The sequence below is a fragment of the Prinia subflava genome, chromosome 3 (assembly GCF_021018805.1).
Source record: "Prinia subflava isolate CZ2003 ecotype Zambia chromosome 3, Cam_Psub_1.2, whole genome shotgun sequence".
In the NCBI taxonomy this organism is placed as follows: domain Eukaryota; kingdom Metazoa; phylum Chordata; class Aves; order Passeriformes; family Cisticolidae; genus Prinia; species Prinia subflava.
The window spans coordinates 37,111,246-37,131,833 of NC_086249.1; the positions used below are offsets into that span (position 1 = coordinate 37,111,246).

General features: G+C 39.1%; 1 protein-coding gene across 3 annotated transcripts in view; it reads right to left on the reverse strand.

Moving 5' to 3' along the window:
- ATP8A2 (ATPase phospholipid transporting 8A2) overlaps nt 1-20,588 on the reverse strand; it is a 280,952-nt gene that overhangs the window by 245,481 nt on the left and 14,883 nt on the right. For 2 of the 3 annotated variants that reach the window (XM_063394699.1, XM_063394698.1), the window contains exons 5-15: nt 16,767-16,807; nt 14,885-14,958; nt 11,714-11,783; nt 10,191-10,318; nt 9,100-9,211; nt 8,397-8,562; nt 6,006-6,133; nt 4,769-4,846; nt 2,664-2,752; nt 1,919-1,963; nt 561-636 (exon numbers count right to left, since the gene is read on the reverse strand). In XM_063394699.1, the coding sequence (XP_063250769.1) occupies nt 561-636; nt 1,919-1,963; nt 2,664-2,752; nt 4,769-4,846; nt 6,006-6,133; nt 8,397-8,562; nt 9,100-9,211; nt 10,191-10,318; nt 11,714-11,783; nt 14,885-14,958; nt 16,767-16,807 (1,007 nt within the window). The remainder of the gene's footprint in view (nt 1-560; nt 637-1,918; nt 1,964-2,663; nt 2,753-4,768; nt 4,847-6,005; nt 6,134-8,396; nt 8,563-9,099; nt 9,212-10,190; nt 10,319-11,713; nt 11,784-14,884; nt 14,959-16,766; nt 16,808-20,588) is intronic. The other variant, XM_063394700.1, reaches the window with a different exon arrangement.

Below are 20,588 nucleotides of genomic sequence, written 5' to 3' on the forward strand. Positions count from 1 at the left end.
TGACACTGTAAAGACTAGGTCCCTTTAGGACTCAACAGCTAGGCTAAGACTACTAATCATTAAGGCTCATGCCAAGCTTGAATTTGCAATTAATTCCCATCTCTTACATCCTTTACAGAACTAGAATTTCAAACACTTGCAATACCTAAAACAAGGCTCATTCCAGAACCACCTTGTAATGCTACAGATTACAGTTAAAAATGGTATAGATGTTTAAACACTCCAAGTAATTTCTCTTTTAAAGAATTTTAATTTCTATCATAACTTGCTACAAGGCATTATCTTCCATATACAACAGAATATATGAAGCTGCCTTATAGGCAGCTAGAATCCACATCAATGCCATTGCTTCTTTAATTCATTTGTAAGAAATCAATTTAATTCAAGTGGGCAGAAAGGCATTAGAAGGAGCTATTTTGATTCCAATTTACCCCCTCTGTGCTTGCATGACACACTCACAGAACAGACTTAATCACACAAATAGATTTGTTCAGCATTTAGTTCCAGACAAGCCTAGAATAGGACATTTAAGAGGCGTGATATTCAAAGAGCAGACTTACATGATCATTTTCAATGTTTTGCAGCAGTCTTGGGTCATCAAATTCACACGATTCACTGGTGGAAGGAGGTAGCTGGCTGCAGAGCAAAACAAGCATATTCAAACAAGTGGCAATATTGCCAATCTTAGTACTTCAGCTATTTTCTTGGGAAGCAAATTTAAAAAGCAAAGTAAGACTCCAGTGTCCTTGAAAGCATTGTGAAAAGATCATATGAGTAATGCAGCAAGTGCTGAAAAGGAACACCAGCAAGAAACACAAATGGTTGTGGTTGACAGTGAATTTCAGAAGATTCAAGTGTCAATGCAGCTCCTGGGACAGATGTAGCAGCAGCAGTTTTTAAGATAAATAGATTTCAGGGTGGCTTGCTCACAAAATAGATTGAAGTTCAATATCTCTAAGTTCCCTCCCTAGTCAGGGCATTCTGCTTTGAGCTGACCCCTGGAGGATTTTAAGTCTGCGTACTCCAAGTAAGTACCTAGAAAAAACTTCCACAGAACTCAATAGAAAAGAAAGACATAAGGGAAGAAAACACAGCAATGAAAGAAACAGCAATATATTGGAGGAAAAGAGGGATCCATAGAAATTATATCTCAGAAGAAGAAACACATCATTTTATCACCTTCCTAAAACATGATCATGAAAATGAACTGGACCAGTGGCCCAGCTTAGCTCTTCACCAAGTGCTTTTCTAACAGCATTTCAGTATTTACCTGTTTCTTGGGAGGGAATTCACTTCTTCTCTATATTTGCCATTTAAATCCATGTCAGCCCTCCCCAGCTCTTCCCTCCTTCCCAATAATCTCAACATGCTTCACTGACACCTGTGTACCACCTCTGGGTCTTGACTCATTTCCATGGAATGGGACACACCCATCACCTCTATTCATTCAAGCTCTCAACAAAAAGGAGCAGGATTCTCTGGACATGACAGGCCTAAACATCAAGCTCTCTCCCAGTTTAATTACTAAAACACAGCATTTTAATAAAGAAGTCCCTTCTCATTGTCAGGCCTAAACTTAGTGATTGCAAAGAGCAAAATTCAGTCTCTAGCTAGGGGAAAGGTTGCTGTAAAGCAGGTTAAATTTAGCTTTTAACTTGACTGTCTGCAATTATAAATAAGCACTGCATTAGCATCCCAGCCACTGCCTATTCCTCACCCTCTTCACATATGAAATCTCTATGCAGAAGAATAGATCCATCACCACCCACCAGCTCTGCATTAGGCTCCCACTGGAAGACCATTTTACTCAAACACATTCCTCCCTTGGGCTTCTTCCAGTCCCAAATTGGAATGCAGTCTTTATATAGATTGTACCCACTCTGCTATACAGAACACAAACATCTTGGAATGCATTTACCTGAAGTCTTCTGATGAACGTTCTCTTTCCAACTCAGGAAAGTGACTGAGGAGTAGAAAAAGGAAAAAAGAACATTTATTCCACTTTAGTAACCAAAAAAAATAGGTAGAAGGCGAAGATCAATGAGTCATCCCACAAAAACATATGCTGGAACCATGGGTTCAGCTGTTCATACATCTGAATCAAATTTTCTGCCTTTTGAGATATCTAATTTAGCTAACACGAAATTCAAAGGTTAACTTGCACCGAGATCCTAAGACTACCTATTTAACATGAAACAAATACAAAGATTTAGATGACTCAAAGGGATCCTTTTGATAGAGCAGAATAAAATCAGTAAGCAGGTATCTCTCTCGTGCAAAGAATATTAAGTTCTACATCTATAACTACACTGTTCAACAAAATTCTGGTTCTTATCAAGTCACAGAAATATGACTGATAATTGCTACCCTCGGGCTGCAACTTTTTCCCTCTTGAAAGGCCAGAGCTTATTTAGCACTTCTGGTTTTGTTTAAATCATGAACAGGTAAGTTGGGAAGCAAGTTTCCTTGCTCCATGTGAAGTACTCCCCAGGTCTCACTTTCATAATTTGTGCTGCAGGACAGGAAAATGAAAGCTATTAAGACCACAAAATATGCTAGAATATATATTGAAGAACAGAATGTTCTAATCCTTTTCAGATATAAAATTTTGTACCAGTAGTAAGTATGCATTAAGCTAGAGCTTTGTAAAAAGTCATACCTACCCATATGTCACTCCAGCAATACTGCATTTCTTAAAGTTCATTATATTGCATGTTAGAGTACCTGTTTTATCAGAAAACAGGTATTTTACCTGGAAGGGAAAAAACAAGCCTGGTTTTCTACTTGCATAGTAACAAAACTCAGAGTAGAAAATAGGAAGATTCTCAGACACTTATTTCTCAGATGTCACAATATTGGCCAGCGCAGGCTTATTACAGCTTGATTTGTCTACCAAATCTACAGAAAAATAATCAGGCAGATTATTTAACTGCATGAATTCTTTATCTCTAGATGTGGAAGGGCTCAAATAGTAGATATCAATTGCCAAGGCTCTAGTGTGGTCACTAGAGATGTACTTGGTTGTGCTACTTGGACATTTACCAATTCTTTCAACTGTACTAATCTCAAAGAGTGAGACTAGAAATGAAAACAAAGACTCTCAGGATTGTTGAAGGATCACTGGAATTTTACACACTGAAAACATTCTTCATTTCAAAGATCACCAAGAATGTTTGGGGATTTTCTTCTCCTATACATAAGCATATACAGAATGTGCTACATTAAGTCCAACTGGTATTCTGCAGGCAAACAAAAGTTGTTTTTTCTGATGTCCAGACATGACCAGTCCTGAAGTACACAACACACAGCCACAAGCAGCACTGCCCACAGTGATCCCTTAACAGAAACAGTGACTTTAAGGTAGAATTTGGAGCACTAAAGCAACAACTTCTTAGAGCATTAGCAGATTCAAAATTCCCACCTTCAATGGGCCACAACAGACCAAAACTAAATGCCATTTAATACCACAGTTGTACCTCTGCACTAGGTAAGACTTTCACATGGCAACATGTAGGAAGGGATGGTGATAACATGAAACAACTTAAAGACCAAAATAATTTGACTCGAGTTAGAAGAAGCTTTTCCTCAGTAATTGCCATTTTGTTGAAGACAATACACTACAGTACTTGTAAGGTGATCCTTCAGCTATGCACAACACTGCTCCTGAATAGCTTTGGAAATGGAGCCTTTGCAAGCCAGAAGTCAAAGTGGGTACTCAAACTTCCGAGGAATTTTAAGTCATTAATAACTTCACCATAAAACAAAAATATCAAGGGCACCTGTGAACATGTAATTCAATTAAAAAAAATATCAGTCTAGTTACAGAAAATCACTAGTAAGCCATTCCTGAAAATAACATATGGGCCGCCAACATACATTATGCCACACATCCTTTACTTCAGGCAAAAATAACACCATAATTTGGAGGCTGACAACTTCACATCAAAGTGATTCAAACAGAAATCAAATTTCAGCATTCGTAAGAAAAATGCTGATCAGATTAAGCAGGAAGAACACTGACTACCCCCTACTGAGCAGGATATTATTATGCATTTTAAATGCATAAATGTTGTCACCAATACTAAATTCATGCCAGTTATGCAGTTTATATAGTCCAGTTACAGACCTATAACTTGATGGTCAAGGAAAAAGCTACCATTTCTCAACAGTACTACAAAATTTCAATAGCCAAGTCATATTTTCCAGTAAGCTTGTTTTGGGAAGCCCTTCCAGTTTGAAGAAATGTAATTTGCAGAATAAACAAACCCACAAGAACTAGAAGTTAATATACAGTTATCTTTATCTGAAAGGAAAATATAAATGCTTGAAGGGGCACAACATCTAAATGAGGAATACAACTGCATTTTTTTTACTTGCATCTCCTGTAAAGTAGTCAGAAACATCAAAAACTACTAACAGTCTAAGCTGCTGGCCTGCTCGTCAGCCAAGTTTTACCCTGTATGTTCTGTTCTGGTATAGAGAGCCAAAACCACAGAGCATCTTTCCGCCTTGGAGAATAAAGTTTAGAGTGAATATAAGAAATAGTTTCAATTCCCAAACATAAAACTGCCTATATGACATTACATTTAATCCTGTGATATCTCATTATTCCACTTGTACGACTCAGACTACAGAAAATAAAAATGTTCCACTAACCTGAGCCACAGAGCAACAAAATAAAGCTGATTTGTACAAACGTTGTACATCTTGCTCTCAACTCTTGAGAGAATATACCACAATCATGGCACTTAAGAAGATGTTACCTTACCTGCCCAAGTTCCTCATTAAGGTTTGAGGTTCTGGCCATTGCAGGTGTATCTGTTTCAGGGTAATACATATCTATGTCCTGAAATGAGAGACAAAATTAAGACACACGTTATGCAGATTAAACACTAAAGTCTCTGTTCTTCTTTTAGTCAGCTCCAACTTGGCTTGACTGTCTTAATGCTATAAGCAGGCATTCTGAATGCTTGAGACAAACATCATCCCAGGATAAATATGGGTGCCTTCTTTCCAAAGTATACCTCCCTCCTGCATGGGCATGAGAAAAGACAGATTCAACTACAGGTAGTTAAAAAACTAAAGGTGCAACAGAAAAAAACCCAAATTTAGTACAGTAGAAAGAACTTCATGCATTAGCCATGGTAATCAATAGGTGTTCAGTTACAACAATCAGTTGCTCTGGCCACATCTATGACAGACAATTTTAGTGGCTCCATGAAATAAACTTCTGTTACTACAAAGAAACAGCTGCTACACAAACCAAAGCAACTTCTGAGACACATCTCTACTACATTACAAGCAGCTCAGGGAACAGCATATTAAACTCCACTTACATGTGTTTTATAGGAACCTACTACATTACTCAAAGTCCAAAAACTAATGCATACCAACAAAAGATATTCCATCTGGTTTTGTCCAGCTTAAGAGCCATCCAGAGCATTTGTGGCCCACAGCTCGAGAAAGACATTTTGAAGTAAAAGCTTCCCTGAATAGAGAGATCACTGTTTGGTTGCATGAGGCAGCATCAACCTATCTCCTTACAAAAATATTATGGTCCATTCCAGAGGTGATCTTAAGGACAGCTTCAGGATGTAAGAACAAAACAAAATGAAAATACCAAAACCAAACCCCACACCTTCAAGCAAGTCTAGTCTTTCCCTCTGTTGTATCTGAAAGAAGCTGTAAGATACCAAAGAGTTTTCAAAAGATAACTACTGAACATGAGTCAGCAGAGAGACCTCCTTCAACCAAGAGCTGAGACTTCCTTGTCATCCTAAAAGCCTAAAATACAAGTCACCATTTGCACAGGAGACTTTCCTGTGACTAGATCTTTTAATTTCCTGGGAAACACAGAACTGATAAAGAAAAAGTCCTGAGTTTCCCCCTGCTTTCTCAGAAGTTGCATCAGAAAAGTAACTAAAAAATCTGTCTAAGATGTTAAGTGGGTTTTTATTTTAAATGTCAACATCCAGAACTGAGATACATTCATTCTTGCTACTTACCCAATTTATAAAAAGAGCCTGAGTAAACTTGACAACTTCCAATGTCACCAGAAGGCTGATTGGAATAAGGTTGTTGTACAAGATTATAAATGTCAGCAGATTGTATCCAAAGTTGACAGACAGCATTTCTGTGGATCAAAAGACACAGGACATAAGCAGACAAGTGTGAGTGGTATAGGGGCAATCATCTTTAAGGAGTTCTCCTAATCAGACTAAGCAATGCTAAAGTAATCATCAGTGTTGATGTCTGGTGTAAGGGCCATTTTAACAGTGACTTCAATAGAAGATAGATAAAACACCCACAGAACACATGCATTTTATACCAGGTGAAGAAGGGCAAGGCTGGTGAAGTTATATATAAAAGAATAGAACACTTTCTGAACAATTTTTGCTAGACAGATGGTGAGATGTAGAATATTCCCCACTATAACCCAATCTAGACGTTTATCTGGTGTGTCAACTGCCCAATTAAGAGCCCCCAATGTCACCAGTAATACAACCATCTCTCAGAAACTGCCTACTTGCCTTAGTGCAGTTAGGAAACAAAAACACTGACATCAGTTCTAAAATCTGACAGCATTGTCAGAATTGAGTTTACCCTTACTAAAGAAATCGATGAAAACAGGTTGACTGTTAAACAGTTGACCAGCATATGAACTAAGGCACCCTGCTTAAGCAAAGAAGCTGTTATTAATGGTGACAACACTGGGCAACTTGCCCAAATAAGTCTACCATCACAACTGGTCCTAAAGGGAAGGGGAAGCACTTATAGATCGCCAGCAGGAATGCACAAGGCTCAGCAGAGACACAGGATGAAGGCTCCTATTAATGGCCCACAGCCTCTCTTTACAATCAAAGCTTCCACATTTGTATGCTCTCCACTTCCCTAGAAACTTAGAGAGGCACTTCAGTCAGCACACAGAACACCCAGCACAACGGGGTCAGAGTCCACAACTAAGGATCCTCAGCATCACAAGTTAATTAGAAGTCAGGGAAGCAAACTAGGAGGAGACAGAACCCAGAGAAAATAGCTGAAGCCTAATAAAGATCAGAGTTTGGACAAAGGCACCTCAAAGCATGAGTACACCCTAATTCCATATCTCTGATAAGTTAACAGAAAGCAGAAGTATGCTTAGTATTGGACATTTTCCGGTAGCATTTTTACAGAGATGAAATATTTAACCAAAATTTAACATCTACCTGCCTAACCTGAAAATGTGTCCTTCCTGTGTGTGGTAGTTACAGAAAGCACAGAAATCATGCATTCAATTTACACAAAGGCATCTATACAAGCTATAATGTCATCCTAGTCTATTGCAAGTTGCACCTGTTTTATACTGCAAGTTCAAGAGTTCATTCCATTCATCTTTTCCAGTATTACTTCCATCATTGGAAGGCACAAATTTAAACTTGCTCATTAAAAACAGGGGGAGAGCAGGCAAGAAATCCTCAAAGCTGCTGACATTGCCACAAGAAGACATTACAACTACCAAATCCCAGAGTCAAATACGGGGCATCTCCATGCTCTTATGTGATTTTTTTTTCATTACTACCACAAGTACAATTCTTAAACTGCAGAAGATACACTTGCCATCTGTTTTGCATCATCAGCAGACAAGCCATTTGCAGTTTGTGACAACTGCTTTAAGAGCTGCATCTCAAAATGCTTTTAACACCACAGTTTATAGCTGATGGAACCTCGTCAAAAGTCTGCTGGGGAGTATTTCATTGTTCACATCCATCTTTGATAATGAACTAACAAATTTTAGGACTAAGAATGAAACTGAATAAAACCCTTCAAATAACCATGCTAAGATATCAGTTTTCTCACAACAAAGTAACAGAAGCCAAAGACAGCAACTTTACCCAATAAACAGGAATTGTGACATTTAGCATTTCAATGTTCCCTAAAAGACCAGATCAGCATTTCTGACTCAAGTCAACAGAAATCCTTTGCATCTGTTTGTAAGCATAATGCTGAAGTCAGCATCAGACTGATACTCCCCATCCTGCAGTCAAATACAGTCAGACACACATAAGACTGCAGACCATGACCTCCCCTGGGAAAATATTTGTGTATGGTATCTCCACAGAGATGAAAGAAGTGAGCATCAGACATCCAAGAGTAACTCTTGCCCCTCTTCTGTTTGTGCCCTGCTCCTTGGGTGCTAGCCCAGTGATATTTACCTAACCTTTAGAAGCCTCACTAGGACATTCACTTACGTCAGCCTATTCTCAAAAAACCCAAAATATTAAGTCATCAAAAAACTAGCAAGACGTGGGGGTTTTTTGGGGGGGTTATTTCTTATTTTATGCATCAATTCAGTGAAGGTAAGAGCCTGGCTGGCCCTACAGTCTGATCCATCCCTGGCTCAGTGCCTGCATACTCACTGTTGGAGCCAAGGTACCAGACGACTTCGCCGTGTGTTTTGTTCCATAATAAGGCACCTACAGAACTCACAAGGGCCATTACCAGCAGAATACAGAATAAAACCAGGATCTGCATGTTGGTCACCTTCTCCACATTCGATCTCTTCAGAGGTGCTTTGGTTGAATTCTAAACAGCAGCAAGGGAAAAAAAATACATAACTTGGCAATGGCTTTCACAAGAGAAAAATGCAGAAACAAACCCAGTCTTTACTTTCCAAGTCCATTAGAGCACCTGCTGTCCATCCCATTGATGGTCAGCAGCAGTGATCAACATATACATGTTCCTGGTCTCTCCAGGCACTCCCTGACATTAAGGCAATACAGGACTGTTGTCTTAATCCATCTCCATGATTATTACTATGTCCTCAGCTGTTAAGCCTCGGTTTTAAATGTCATCCAGCTAGCAAATAAATAAGGATGTTAGTTCTCCTTACATATTGTGTAAGTGCTTTCATGCACTGAAGTGCTTTCACTTCAGTGTCTGTTTGCACATGTGCTCATGCAAACTGGAGTACAACAGACCCCTGTACTCCTTAAGGCCCCCAGGCCTTAAACAACTATAATGGGTCAAACCACTTCATAAAATCAAGTCATGACAACAAGAATACAGGAAAGATGACCAGCTTCTATCAAAACATACCCTTAATCCCCTTAAAACCTTTACCTGCATGAGTTTTGTATCATGTCCTGTATACACAACAATACCCAAGACCCACTGAGTGTTTCTCAGTTGTGCACCTCTCAGCAAGATCTGGTCTGGACCAACAGGAACTGGGCTGCAAAGGAAGTTCATAGATCTTTCAGTTCTTGGTAACACTTTAAAGAAGATAGTTTTACTCCCAGCCTCACTCCACAGTTAATAATAAAAAGAACCTCAAACAACAAGAGAAGAATGAAATAGCATTATAATGAGCTTAGATTGTCCACACAACTGAAGAAAGCACTGAAACCTCTCTAATTCCTGTTAAAGCACAGTAGGGCAAAGCTGCTCCAGTTATCCAAAACTTGAGAATTTACATGGCAGTCATAAATAAGCTTATTCTGCACTTGACCTTGGCTAGTACATTCTCTCTCATAAAGGACAGAGAAGCACTGAACTTGCAAAGAGACCATCCATTTCAAGCACACTATATCACATGCACCATTAAACAAGCATTTGAGAAACCCTGTATTAACCACATGACTTCCAAGTGGCATGCAAGTGATCATCTTCTATTTTTGCACCCAGCTGCCCAAGGAATATTCATTTGGTGAAGGAAAACAGGTACAGCCAAATAAAACATGTATGTTCCTACCAACTTTTAACAATCTGTGAATCTGAGTACTAAAACTACATACTTTTCTTTCAAGTGTTGTAGAAATCAAAGTCACATTGACAAGGCCTCTATGTTCTGGGATCACTTTTCTCTACAAACCTGACCTTGCTGCAGCCTTTGGCTCTTGCTAAATGGGAAAGCTTTCCATTTCCTCTGTATATCTGTTGTAACAAGCATGCCCTAAAACCCCCAACCACTTCCTTGAGCCCTTCTCTTTACATGTACCTTTTAATAAAATACCACTCTTAATTACAAAGAAATCAATATACCCGTAACAAGCAGAAGGCTCTATATGAAGAGAGCTGTATTATCTTATACTGGCAGATGTCCTGATTAATAAATATTAATTATTACCCTCCTCTTCTCCAGCAAAAACATGCATGTGCTCAGAGTTACAGACTAAAAGAACCAAATGAATCCATGGCTTTGTTGTCAATACCTTTGACCATCTAAGCGCAGGTTTCCAGTAAAGTCATAGAGATGGCGGTTGGGTCCTTCACATTCTATCCTCCCAGACACTTTCATCAATTCTTCCCTGGACTGGAGACTAGCAGTCTGAGACAAACCCTGCATAGAACAATTCAAATTGATTGAGATTCTTAATAAAAACTGTTATTAGAAGGCAACCTAGGAAAACAGTGCTTCCATTTAACATCTACAAACCAAAATGTAATTAAATCTCTGGAGGTTTGTAAGTCAGGGTCCTGTTTTGATTTGGTGGAGGATATTTTGTTGTTGCTTTTTGGGGGTTGGTTTTTGTTATACTTTAGGGTTTTCTTTTTCTATTTGATATTCAATAGCTCTTTCCTGCAAGGAAGTCTCATTATGGACACATATGAGCCTACTAACAAGACTGAACTTCACTGCACAGATATTTACATTACCTACATGATATCTCTTAAACCAAGAGGAAAGTAACATCCACAAAAGAGGAAGCTGGATACATGCAGGAGGAAGTAAGAGAAAACAGTATAAACAGGCACAGCTTTTTTCTCAAAGTATAGATGCACTGATGCGTTATGGCTGCTAAATAGGGTCATTCTTAAGTGCAGTCTCTCTTGGACCACAGCAGCCAACACACACTGATCCTGCTCAAGATGATCAGCCTGTCATGCAACTGCAACCTAAAGTATCAGTACTCTACCTCTGAGTGCATGCACAGCACCCCACTGCACTTCTATTCAAAGAGGAATTCATTTAGTGTTTCTTTTGCCAGAATTGGACTGCAGCACTGCAAGCCAGAGCAAGGCCGTGTTTTTGTATTTTAAGCATGTCCTGAAGCAAATAAAACCTTACAAGAGCTCAAGATCTGACTTAGTAGACTGATCTGGAGCAGTAAATCATGTTTCTACAAATGTAGTAAAAAAGGAGCAAAGTATCTTTTAAAAACAAATTATCTGTTTCAAAACCCTAATCTAAATACTTTTTTTGAACAAAAGAAGCCAAAGACTCTTAACTATTTCTAAACACTATAATCAACAGTACTTGTTTAACAAAACTAGAAAGATCCAAATCAAGTCTTCTGCTTACCACAAAGAGATAACAAATTAACTTTATATATATAAGATCCTTTTCTGTTTCTGCCTCTGCATAATGCTCATTAAATAGTACTTGTGACAGAAGAAACCGCAACTCTCGTCACAAGCATTGCTGATTTTATTTTTCATGTACAGCGCCTAAATTCCACTAACTAGACCTTCTGTAAAACACATCCAGGGTCTGCTGATTTATCTCTGTGGGCTTAAAATACTTGCTCCAGGTTAGTTCCTCACACTTGCACATGGTGCATTACTGCTTGGGTTTGTATCTGTTGAAAGGCAAATTACAGCCACCTGAAGAAAGATGTTTTTTTAAAAAAACAACAAAAAAAGCACCTGTATTGTTGCCATGCAACATAGATGCTGCTTCATAAGTAATATTAAATACCTAAAGGAAGAAAAAAATAAATTCACTTTGTTTTACCTGTCGTATTTTAAGATTCGTCTCTCCATCAAGATTAGCTGTTTCGATATAGCACATGGCTTGCGGTTCACTGTAAGGAGTGCAAGATTTTCAATATTAAAACTCTTTTGTACACCACTTTTGCACTAATATAATCCTCAACAGACTTCTTCAATGCACTGCAGGAGACAGAAAGCCGTACTGGTGGTATACAACCATGAAAGCTGAAAGTACATATTTAACAGAGATGTCTTTGGATATGGTCACACAACAAACTACAAAGACAAGTCTAAATCAAAGATTAGTAAGAATTTAACAAGTCATGATAAACTTAGATACCTGGAGGGGATTATTTTGAATTGCAATCCATTAAATTGCTTCTGACTGCAAGACTTATGGATGAAATAGCAAGTATTGAACAGCATAAAAAGGGAGTATGTTTGGATGAAGACAGTAATGCTCTCTGCTATTAAATACTGTCTGTGAACTGAACACACAAAATCATGTCTGCAAGGTCATCTTAAAGTTGAGGGCCTATGGGAAACACATCCAAAGCCACTGCTAAACAGTTTTTTTTCCGAGCATGAGAAAAAGGTTCACTGGGATTGAAGGCTGTAACCTGCATCTTCCAGATATGGTCCTGCCCTTAACAATAGAGACAAAAATCTTACTCCTAGAAGTGAATTTTCTATTAGTCAAGCTCTTATCTATATCTAACAGAGGGGGTCTGCACAGGTAGTACCTGTGAAAAGGAAGGGTGCTTCTACCAGCTCTTTTCCTGACATACCACTCAAGATTCAAAACCTCTGTAGACACCACCATAACTATTTTTCTGCCAACTGCCTTCTCAGGCTGCTAAGGAGTATCAGTTTCCCATCTGGATTCAAGCAAGTGCTTCTTCAGCATATCACTTCTCATACTCTTGATAAATGGTTAGGGTTTTTTTCCAAAGTAACCAATTGCTCTAACAGTAAATGTACTCAATCAGCAGAACAGCCCTGCTGTTATATAAATAAAGGCTCTTTAGGACAACAAAAATTAAGAAAAGGACAGGTACATTTATAACACAGTAAGAAGCTAGATTATTCTCTCCAATTAATTTTGCTTTGAAAAGACAAAAAGGTTAAGTCTATTCTTTGTCTCCTCCTACACAGACAATTTGAATCTGAACCCAAGAAAGACACTGATTAGAGTCCAGCTTGATTCCAATTTTACTTCTGTCAAACACCTTATCTACTGCAACTGAACAGGTTAGCTCAGGAGGGAGACCTTTTGCAATACAATTCCTCTAATTTCCACAGAAATGGTATGAACTGTGGAAATGAGAAATGTAGACGTGGTTCCACGCAAAGTAGTGTTTAAATTAAAATATTTTTCCTTCATGTTAATTGATTCTTGATGTAAAATCTGATGTCACCTTTTTGCTGTCCAGGAAAAGAGAGTCAAGATAAAAACAACTGTTGATTTTACCTCTGACAATCACCTCAGACACAGAAAATCAACATATACAAGCAAAAGAACCCACCCCCTTCAGAACATGCAGAGCTTTCTGGTGAACTGAGGACACTTAGTATTGACATTTAAAGGAATCATGGGAATAATACCAATTATAATGCAGAACTGCCATAGAAATTGCTATTTATTTCAAGCAAAGCTTCTCCCAAATCAACATGCTTTGGGTTATCTAATTATTATGTGGTTATCAATGACAGCAGGTTAGTAGAACAATGTAGAAGAAAAAGCTGGCCCACACAGTTAAGAAATAAGTCAGAAGGGGTTTTTACTATAATACATTAGAGAAGTTGTTAAGTAAAATATTCTTCAATGCTGAAACAAAATTATTGATGTCCAAGTTCAGTCTAACTGCATATTAAGTTGACAACTGCTCATTTAAGGTTTGGGGCTTGTTTTAAAAAATACAATAGTGCATACCACGGAATGAAGGTAGCTCTATCCTTTATCGTGTGGTAATTCAAAAAGACCGAGCTTCCACATAAAGCTTAGAAAAAACTGAAACCTCCCAGGAACAGCAGAGACAAGAAGGATGCAGCAGAAAATAGAGGAGCTTGAAAAACAAGTTCCCTTAAAAGTTAGATCATGTAAAAGAACTGCAACCTAGAGACCAGAGCAATCTGCAGTCAGCATCAAAAAGCACACACCCAGGAGGGAATTAGGGAGGTGTTGGAAGGTTTGGCTATTAGAAGCATGTTCAAGAACAGGAGCTGTGCTGTTGTCTCTTGTTTAAACCTCAACTGTCTAAGCACACAGTGATCTTGATTCCGCCTCACGTTGTTCTACATGATCTAGAACCTACACTAGCAGTCATGTACCACTCAAATGCTTTTAGGAACCATGAGACCCCAACACATGAGAGGGCTGGGCAACCACCAATCATATGAAGTTTAACAAAGGCAAGTGCTGGATTCTCCACCTGGGGCAAGGCAACCCTGGATGTGTGCACAGACTGGAGAGTGAGATGAGGGAGAGCAGTCCCACAGAAAGGGACGTGGGGGTCCGGGTCCATGGCAAGTTTAACATGAGCCAGCAGTGCCCTAGCAGCCAGAGGGCCAGGTGTGTCGGGGGTGGGCATCAAGAAGTTGCTCTGATTTGAGTATTTGAAACTAAACCAAGCAGGACTCAACAGGTTACTGTTCCCACCATGCTAGAGATGGGCCATACATCTGCTGTATCCAAGAGAAGTAGTGAACAAATGAAATCCAAAAGCTATTTTGTCATTTGATGGCAACAAACATTTGATAGCCTTGGGAATTTACTGTTTGAAAGAGAAATCTTCCTGGGGGAGTGCAGGAAAATATGCTGCATACTCAGTGGAATTAATTGGAAGAAAACTTAAGCTTCCTTATTTAAGTGGAGGAAGGTCATAGAACCACTGACTGCACGAAGCTCATATTAAGTTCAGTCTTCCAACAAACTCATCAATACAGAGTATTATGTACCTGCAATTCATAAAGTGAAGCCTTGAAAACACCTCATTTCAGAAGAGCCTATCTATAATGATACATGAATCAAAGTCTAGTAAAGCCATGTTCTGTCATTGTTGAAATTTGATTTTAGATGTGGAATAGAATTAGTGCTATCTGATGCCTGGTTTTATTAATAGCAAATACAGAGATTCAAGTCCTCTGCACCTCAGTTCATCAGACACATCACTTCCACACCCACTCAGGATACCTGGTAGATATTATGATCATGTCTGCTGGAAGATGTTGCCCATTGGTGACCTTCACAATATCGCCTACTGCTACCTGTGGTGGTCAGGAGTACAGTAGCATGGAAGAGAAAAACAAACAGTTCGCTTGTCTGGAATGTTAGTTGGTTATTCTCTTTCACCCAGTCAGAAGAACAGCATCATGCACAGAACAGCTCGAGACAGTATTTCTGCAAGTCAGAGTAGTTTTCACTGCAAGTTCAGAAATAACAAAGCTTTCCCTTTTCTGTATGCAAAGTAAACAATTCCACAGAGAGCAAAAAGGTAGATATACTCAATTAGAAATCACAAACTTCTGTGGCTTATATTTAATAAAAACCACTTTTTTCTATAATTCTGCCATTATCCAAATTCAGGGATTTTCTTTAGTCTTATTTTTTTCCCTAGTACAAAAACATTATCTTTAAACTTCTTCTTCATTAGGTATCAAGAGTTTTCTTCTATTCCTTATCTGTTCTATTCTACCCAATCATCAGTATCATTTTCCCTTAATTCTCCTTAGATACACTGCTTGTACTAGTCACTAGCAAGCAGTATCATCTCTATGGATCCACAACATAATCCTGTCCTTCTGAGATATGCAGAATTCTGAATTCTGGAATACTTTGTCTTCCCCTACACAGGCCTAAAACTTTGCAGCACCAGTCCCACATGCATGGGACTTTCATTCTAAAACCAGCCAAGTAGCACTCTCAAAACAGTAAACCAGATTTGTCCAATAAGCATGAGGCTGGTTAATGCCAGTGCACCACTGAGAGTCTGAAATGGGTTTAAAATACTTTTAAGATATCAATTTATAAAAATGGAAATTGATGGTATATTTGAACAAGCAGATTCATTAGTTTTACTCAGATACCACTAAAAATAAATTCCCTACCACTTCCAGCATTAAAAAAAATAAAAGTCAGAAGCCTGCCTTAAAGCGACCGAAGTGGATAATATAGAACTATTATTCCTTAATAAACGCAAGCCTGGACAATATGTAGTTACAGACACAGGTCAGTTCAAGAAGTGCCTAAGGGTAGAAAAAACCCCAGATTTCAGGCTCGACCTTAAGCTTTCAATTCACTGTCCTTTCTACAAAAACAGGACTTGGAACAGCATAAACAGGAACCAACATTAGCCATCAGAATCCCTGGCAATCTTCAGCTTCTACTATAGCCTACCACTTCAGCAGGATTACTTTTAGGTGTCTTTAGACTGATCTCATTCCTCAGAGGTTTTTAAAGGGTGTGCTTTTTCCTCAATTGCTAGATAAGAGGGCTAATTTTATCCTTTAAAAAGCATTAAGAGCCACTACTAGATCGATACATCCTAAGGCATTTCAGCAACTTCCAGGTCTTAGAAATAAAGCTCACCAGACCCTGGCCAAGGGCTTCACAGAAATGGGTCCCAAGTGCCTCAGGTAGCAGCAGGGCTTGTGTTTCTTACTTGAGCAAGCAGCTTCCTAATTAGTCTCAAAGCCCAGGGACTTTCTAGCACAGGCAGCAAAGTAAGTCTCTGTTAGAGTTGCAGGAAAGATACAGCATTGCAGTGAAAATTACTCTTCAGGTAGACTAAAAACAAAATACTGTTTACAGTTTACCTATTAACTGCACAAGCAAAAACACAACAGTTCATTAGCATTTGACTCTAACACAGTACCAGGATTTAAAAATGGGTACTCAGGTGCCTTGCTCAGGGCAATTTTGATGGCTGGAACAGAAAGGATCCCTCCCACACCCCCATCCCAAGTGACAGAATTCTCATGTAGTATACACTAATTCTAAGCCTCCTAATTAATTCTGGCAAGAGTAATTCTTGAACACTTGCTTTCCCTCCCTCCCATGCTCAGGTTTTATTTACCTCTTTCCACATAATGTTCTGCCACATCCCATTTCTTAGAACTGGAAAGAAAGCTTAAAGTTAAATTACAGAACAAATAGCCATAATTCAGACAAATTTCAAAACAACTGCATCAGCAATAGCAAACAATAGGAACGAACACAAAAATCAGAAATGTATTTTTCAGAAGCTGGAACTTCCCTTTCGTTCACAGCTGTGGCCATGTAAATCCAAGAACAAGGAAGAATCTGCCCTTCATATTTATATAATTTTTATCACCTGCCAGACAACAGTTGGTGGCCTGATTTCTTCATGGCATCACTTCATACTAACATGCAGATGGGGCAGCATTGTTTTTTGTCTGAGAAATGACCTTCCTTAAAACAAAAGGCATTACTGCCCACTGTCAATCAGTATCAGGAAGTACCTTTACTCTGTGTATGACCTACCACAGAATTTTCATTTCTCATCTTTTTCCTTGCATTTTATTGATAATATTTTGACCCTGGCACACCCAACTTCATTACCCTTACCCATGGCCCTTATATATCTGAATCTTAATTGCCAAGCAGCCTCAAAGTCCTGCTGAAAAGCAACAATCAGCTTTGGCAAAAGGAGAATCCTTACTGCTGAAGTACACACTGAAACAAGAAAAATATAACAAGGTACTAAAACAGACCTTGGTTTCTGTAGGGCTCCAGTTTTTCACTGCCACCTTAACACACTCATTAGTCATTGACCCTACAGCATGCCTTTCCACGCAAGCACCTCCTCTAGGTGATTCTACACATACTTAATACTACTCCAGCCAGAACAGGAAGGTCAAATATGCCCAATTACTGCTGAGTAACCCAGTCCAGGTCCAAGCACAGCCAAGTTCACCTTCTTTGAAAGCAGCTGCAGGCAATTTTCAAGGGGGGGTCAAAAAGTGCAGCATACAACAGATCAAAGTTGAAGAGTCAGTCCTCTACTTTGAATACAAACAATCTTCTCCTGAGCTCTACGCATTTCACACATGTGGCTGATTTGAAAATAATACCACACTCTCAGAAGAAAATTCTGCTGAATACCGCCTTGACCATCCTACCCAGGATGGGCCACAAACAGGAATGCAAGACTTGTCAGAATAGCTCAAACAGAAGAAACCTGTCTCTTGACTCCTCTTCTCAGGCCACACACATTGAAGCATAGAATCCTGATATTTAATATTGTAGTGAGTGGACTGCAGTGAACTAAACTATTTAACAAAAAATGGGTGGGCAGCAACAGAAGTACTGCCAGTGATGTGTCTAAAAACAGCTGAGCTTTCAATCAAACAAGTACAGCAGTTTAGGGCAAGAACAGTTGTGGTGCACCCCTTGTGTCCCCCACATACACTGTTCTTGAATTGAGCTCTGCTTAGTTCAGAACTCAGGAGAAGGCCTGAATCCAGAATCTCAAGGGAAAAGCCAGTACCTGCAGCCTTGACTCAAACCTCAAACCTTCACAGAGGAGTTGCAACACTCATCATCTCCTGTGCCATGGTTTAGACAGCTCCCTATTCCACCAGAAAGTTTTGGAGACATTTCAGTAAACATTCCATTGACATTGTTGTATGCTCACACACAAATCTATTTTGCAGCTTTGCCACAGACTTGGTCTAGTAGGCAATTTATTTCAGAAAACAATTTCACTTGCAATGTTTACTAAAATCAAATTAGGGATTAAAATTAAATAGCAAATTACTGAAGCTATTTTCTTACTGTTCTATTACTGAACTATTTCCTTTTAAACTCATAATGCCACAGCCTAAAGAGAAAACTTCCATTAGACATAAAAGAGTTCGGAATTTTTAAGGTTGCAATTTCACACCTCCTACTCCATTTAACCCAGTTTTACAGGAGAACTCCAAAGGACAGAAAAGGACATGTATTCTCCAGAATATTTATAGTAGGGTGAAACTGATTAATTATTCATTGTCAAAAGGTACTTGGTTAAAGTAACAAAGGACAACTTCCTAAAAAAGCTGCTTCAACTCAAAATGAGAGTTTCAATATAAACCTTCTATCTAGTGATTTCCAAGACCAAAATCCAGTTCTAGATCTAGGACTTAATGTTGTCACTCACATCCAGCCATCTGAAGTGAGGCTCCTGAAGGGCAAGCATCTCCCATCAGTCTTGCTCCAGAGTTTGCTAGCCCTGTGCTTGTCTAATACTTGAGCTCATCCCATGCAATATTAAATGCTCATTACTTATTCTATTATTTGACAACAGGAGCATCAATATATCAGAATTGTTATTACTGAGCTCTCTATATCTGTGCAATACACTGCTCAGTGGCTTCACTTGGAATTATATGGAGTTCGGTTCCTAGATTTAATGTCATCATCACAGACATCACGTGAGGCCATTCAAAACATAAAACACTGCCTCAGAGCCTAAACACACTCCAGCTCTTAATGCAAATGTTCAGTGCTCACCTGGGGCACAACTTCAATTTTAGCTTGCTCCAAAGGGAATTTAACTCCTACAATACCAAAGCCACTCTGCAAAGCCAACTGATGTTTTTCATGGTAAACTTAATACAGGAAAGGCACTTTCAAGATACACTACTGCTCTAAAAAGCTGTGTAAGATAAATGCAAAGCCTACATGACTGCTGCTGCAGTAAGCAACCAGCCATTGCAGGCAGTGGAGTTCAGGACTCAGCCACGCAGACAGCAGGCATCTGCTGCTCAGTGAGCTCAAATGCTCTCCACACTGAACGTACTGATTAGACACCACTCAGCTATAAGAGTAACCTAAAGGCACACAGAGAACCTAAATTTATTTCATCTTAATCCCTTTCTGAACCTAAAATGATTTTTTCATTCTGGTAATGTGTGTCTCAAGAATAAGCCTCTTTAGCCTTCCTTTTAAGAAGTAGGAGGATACAGTTTTAAGTATCAGATTGAAAATGTATTTAGAGTATTCAAAAGTAAAAAAAATCTGAACTGAAATAATTTTTCAAGTGCTAAGTTCCACTTAGCTCCATTTCAACACCTTGTGTTCTTTAAGGTCGCTTCTCCACAATTACTGTGACAAACGTCCCTTGAAGTGTTTGTTGGCACACGTTCTCTACCTACAAATGAAGTGCAACTGCCTCTGTGACCTCTGAAAGGGCCATCTTTCATGTTACCCATAACAAGGCCTGTTGGGCTACAGCCACTTAATTGCCAATTGCTTATGACTTATACAGTGCTCTTGCACTCAAAAATCTTCCCAGACTCTCACAGAGACATTACCTAGGAGAAGTGATAAAGCAATGTCTTTTGATGTGTGTTAATATACAGTCCTAATGATCAACCTAAATTTTCAAGCACCTAACTCAGGGAAAAAAACAGGCATAATGTTTGCAGGACTATCAGAAGCATGGAGCTAGTAGGTTGCTCACTTCCCTATGTTCCTTTAAGTGTTCCTCTAGCTTTTTGACACTTCAGGTATTTATGCTTGGGAGGAAGGGGCTCTACTTGGAGTTCAAGTCCCTGTGTTCCCATTTCACCTGCACATTTGCACAGAGGAGCAGAACTGGAGCTGTCCAACACAGGAACATGGAGCTGCCCTGATTACAGCCCAGGATAATCACAGGGTGGCCATTGACAAGCTCTTCCTATTTTCTGCACAGGTCTTCAGCTAAGGGAGGTGAAGAAAATGACAGTGATGTCTTCAGGCATAGAGTGACAAGTGCTATCCATACCTTAGGGATACATGTAAGCATTCAGTGGATATCAGTGTTAAATTCTTTTTCAGTGACATGTCAGGAAAGCAAAGCTAAAAAATCCCCAGACTTATTACATTTAAAGGGCAGCAGCATTTGCAAAAATGA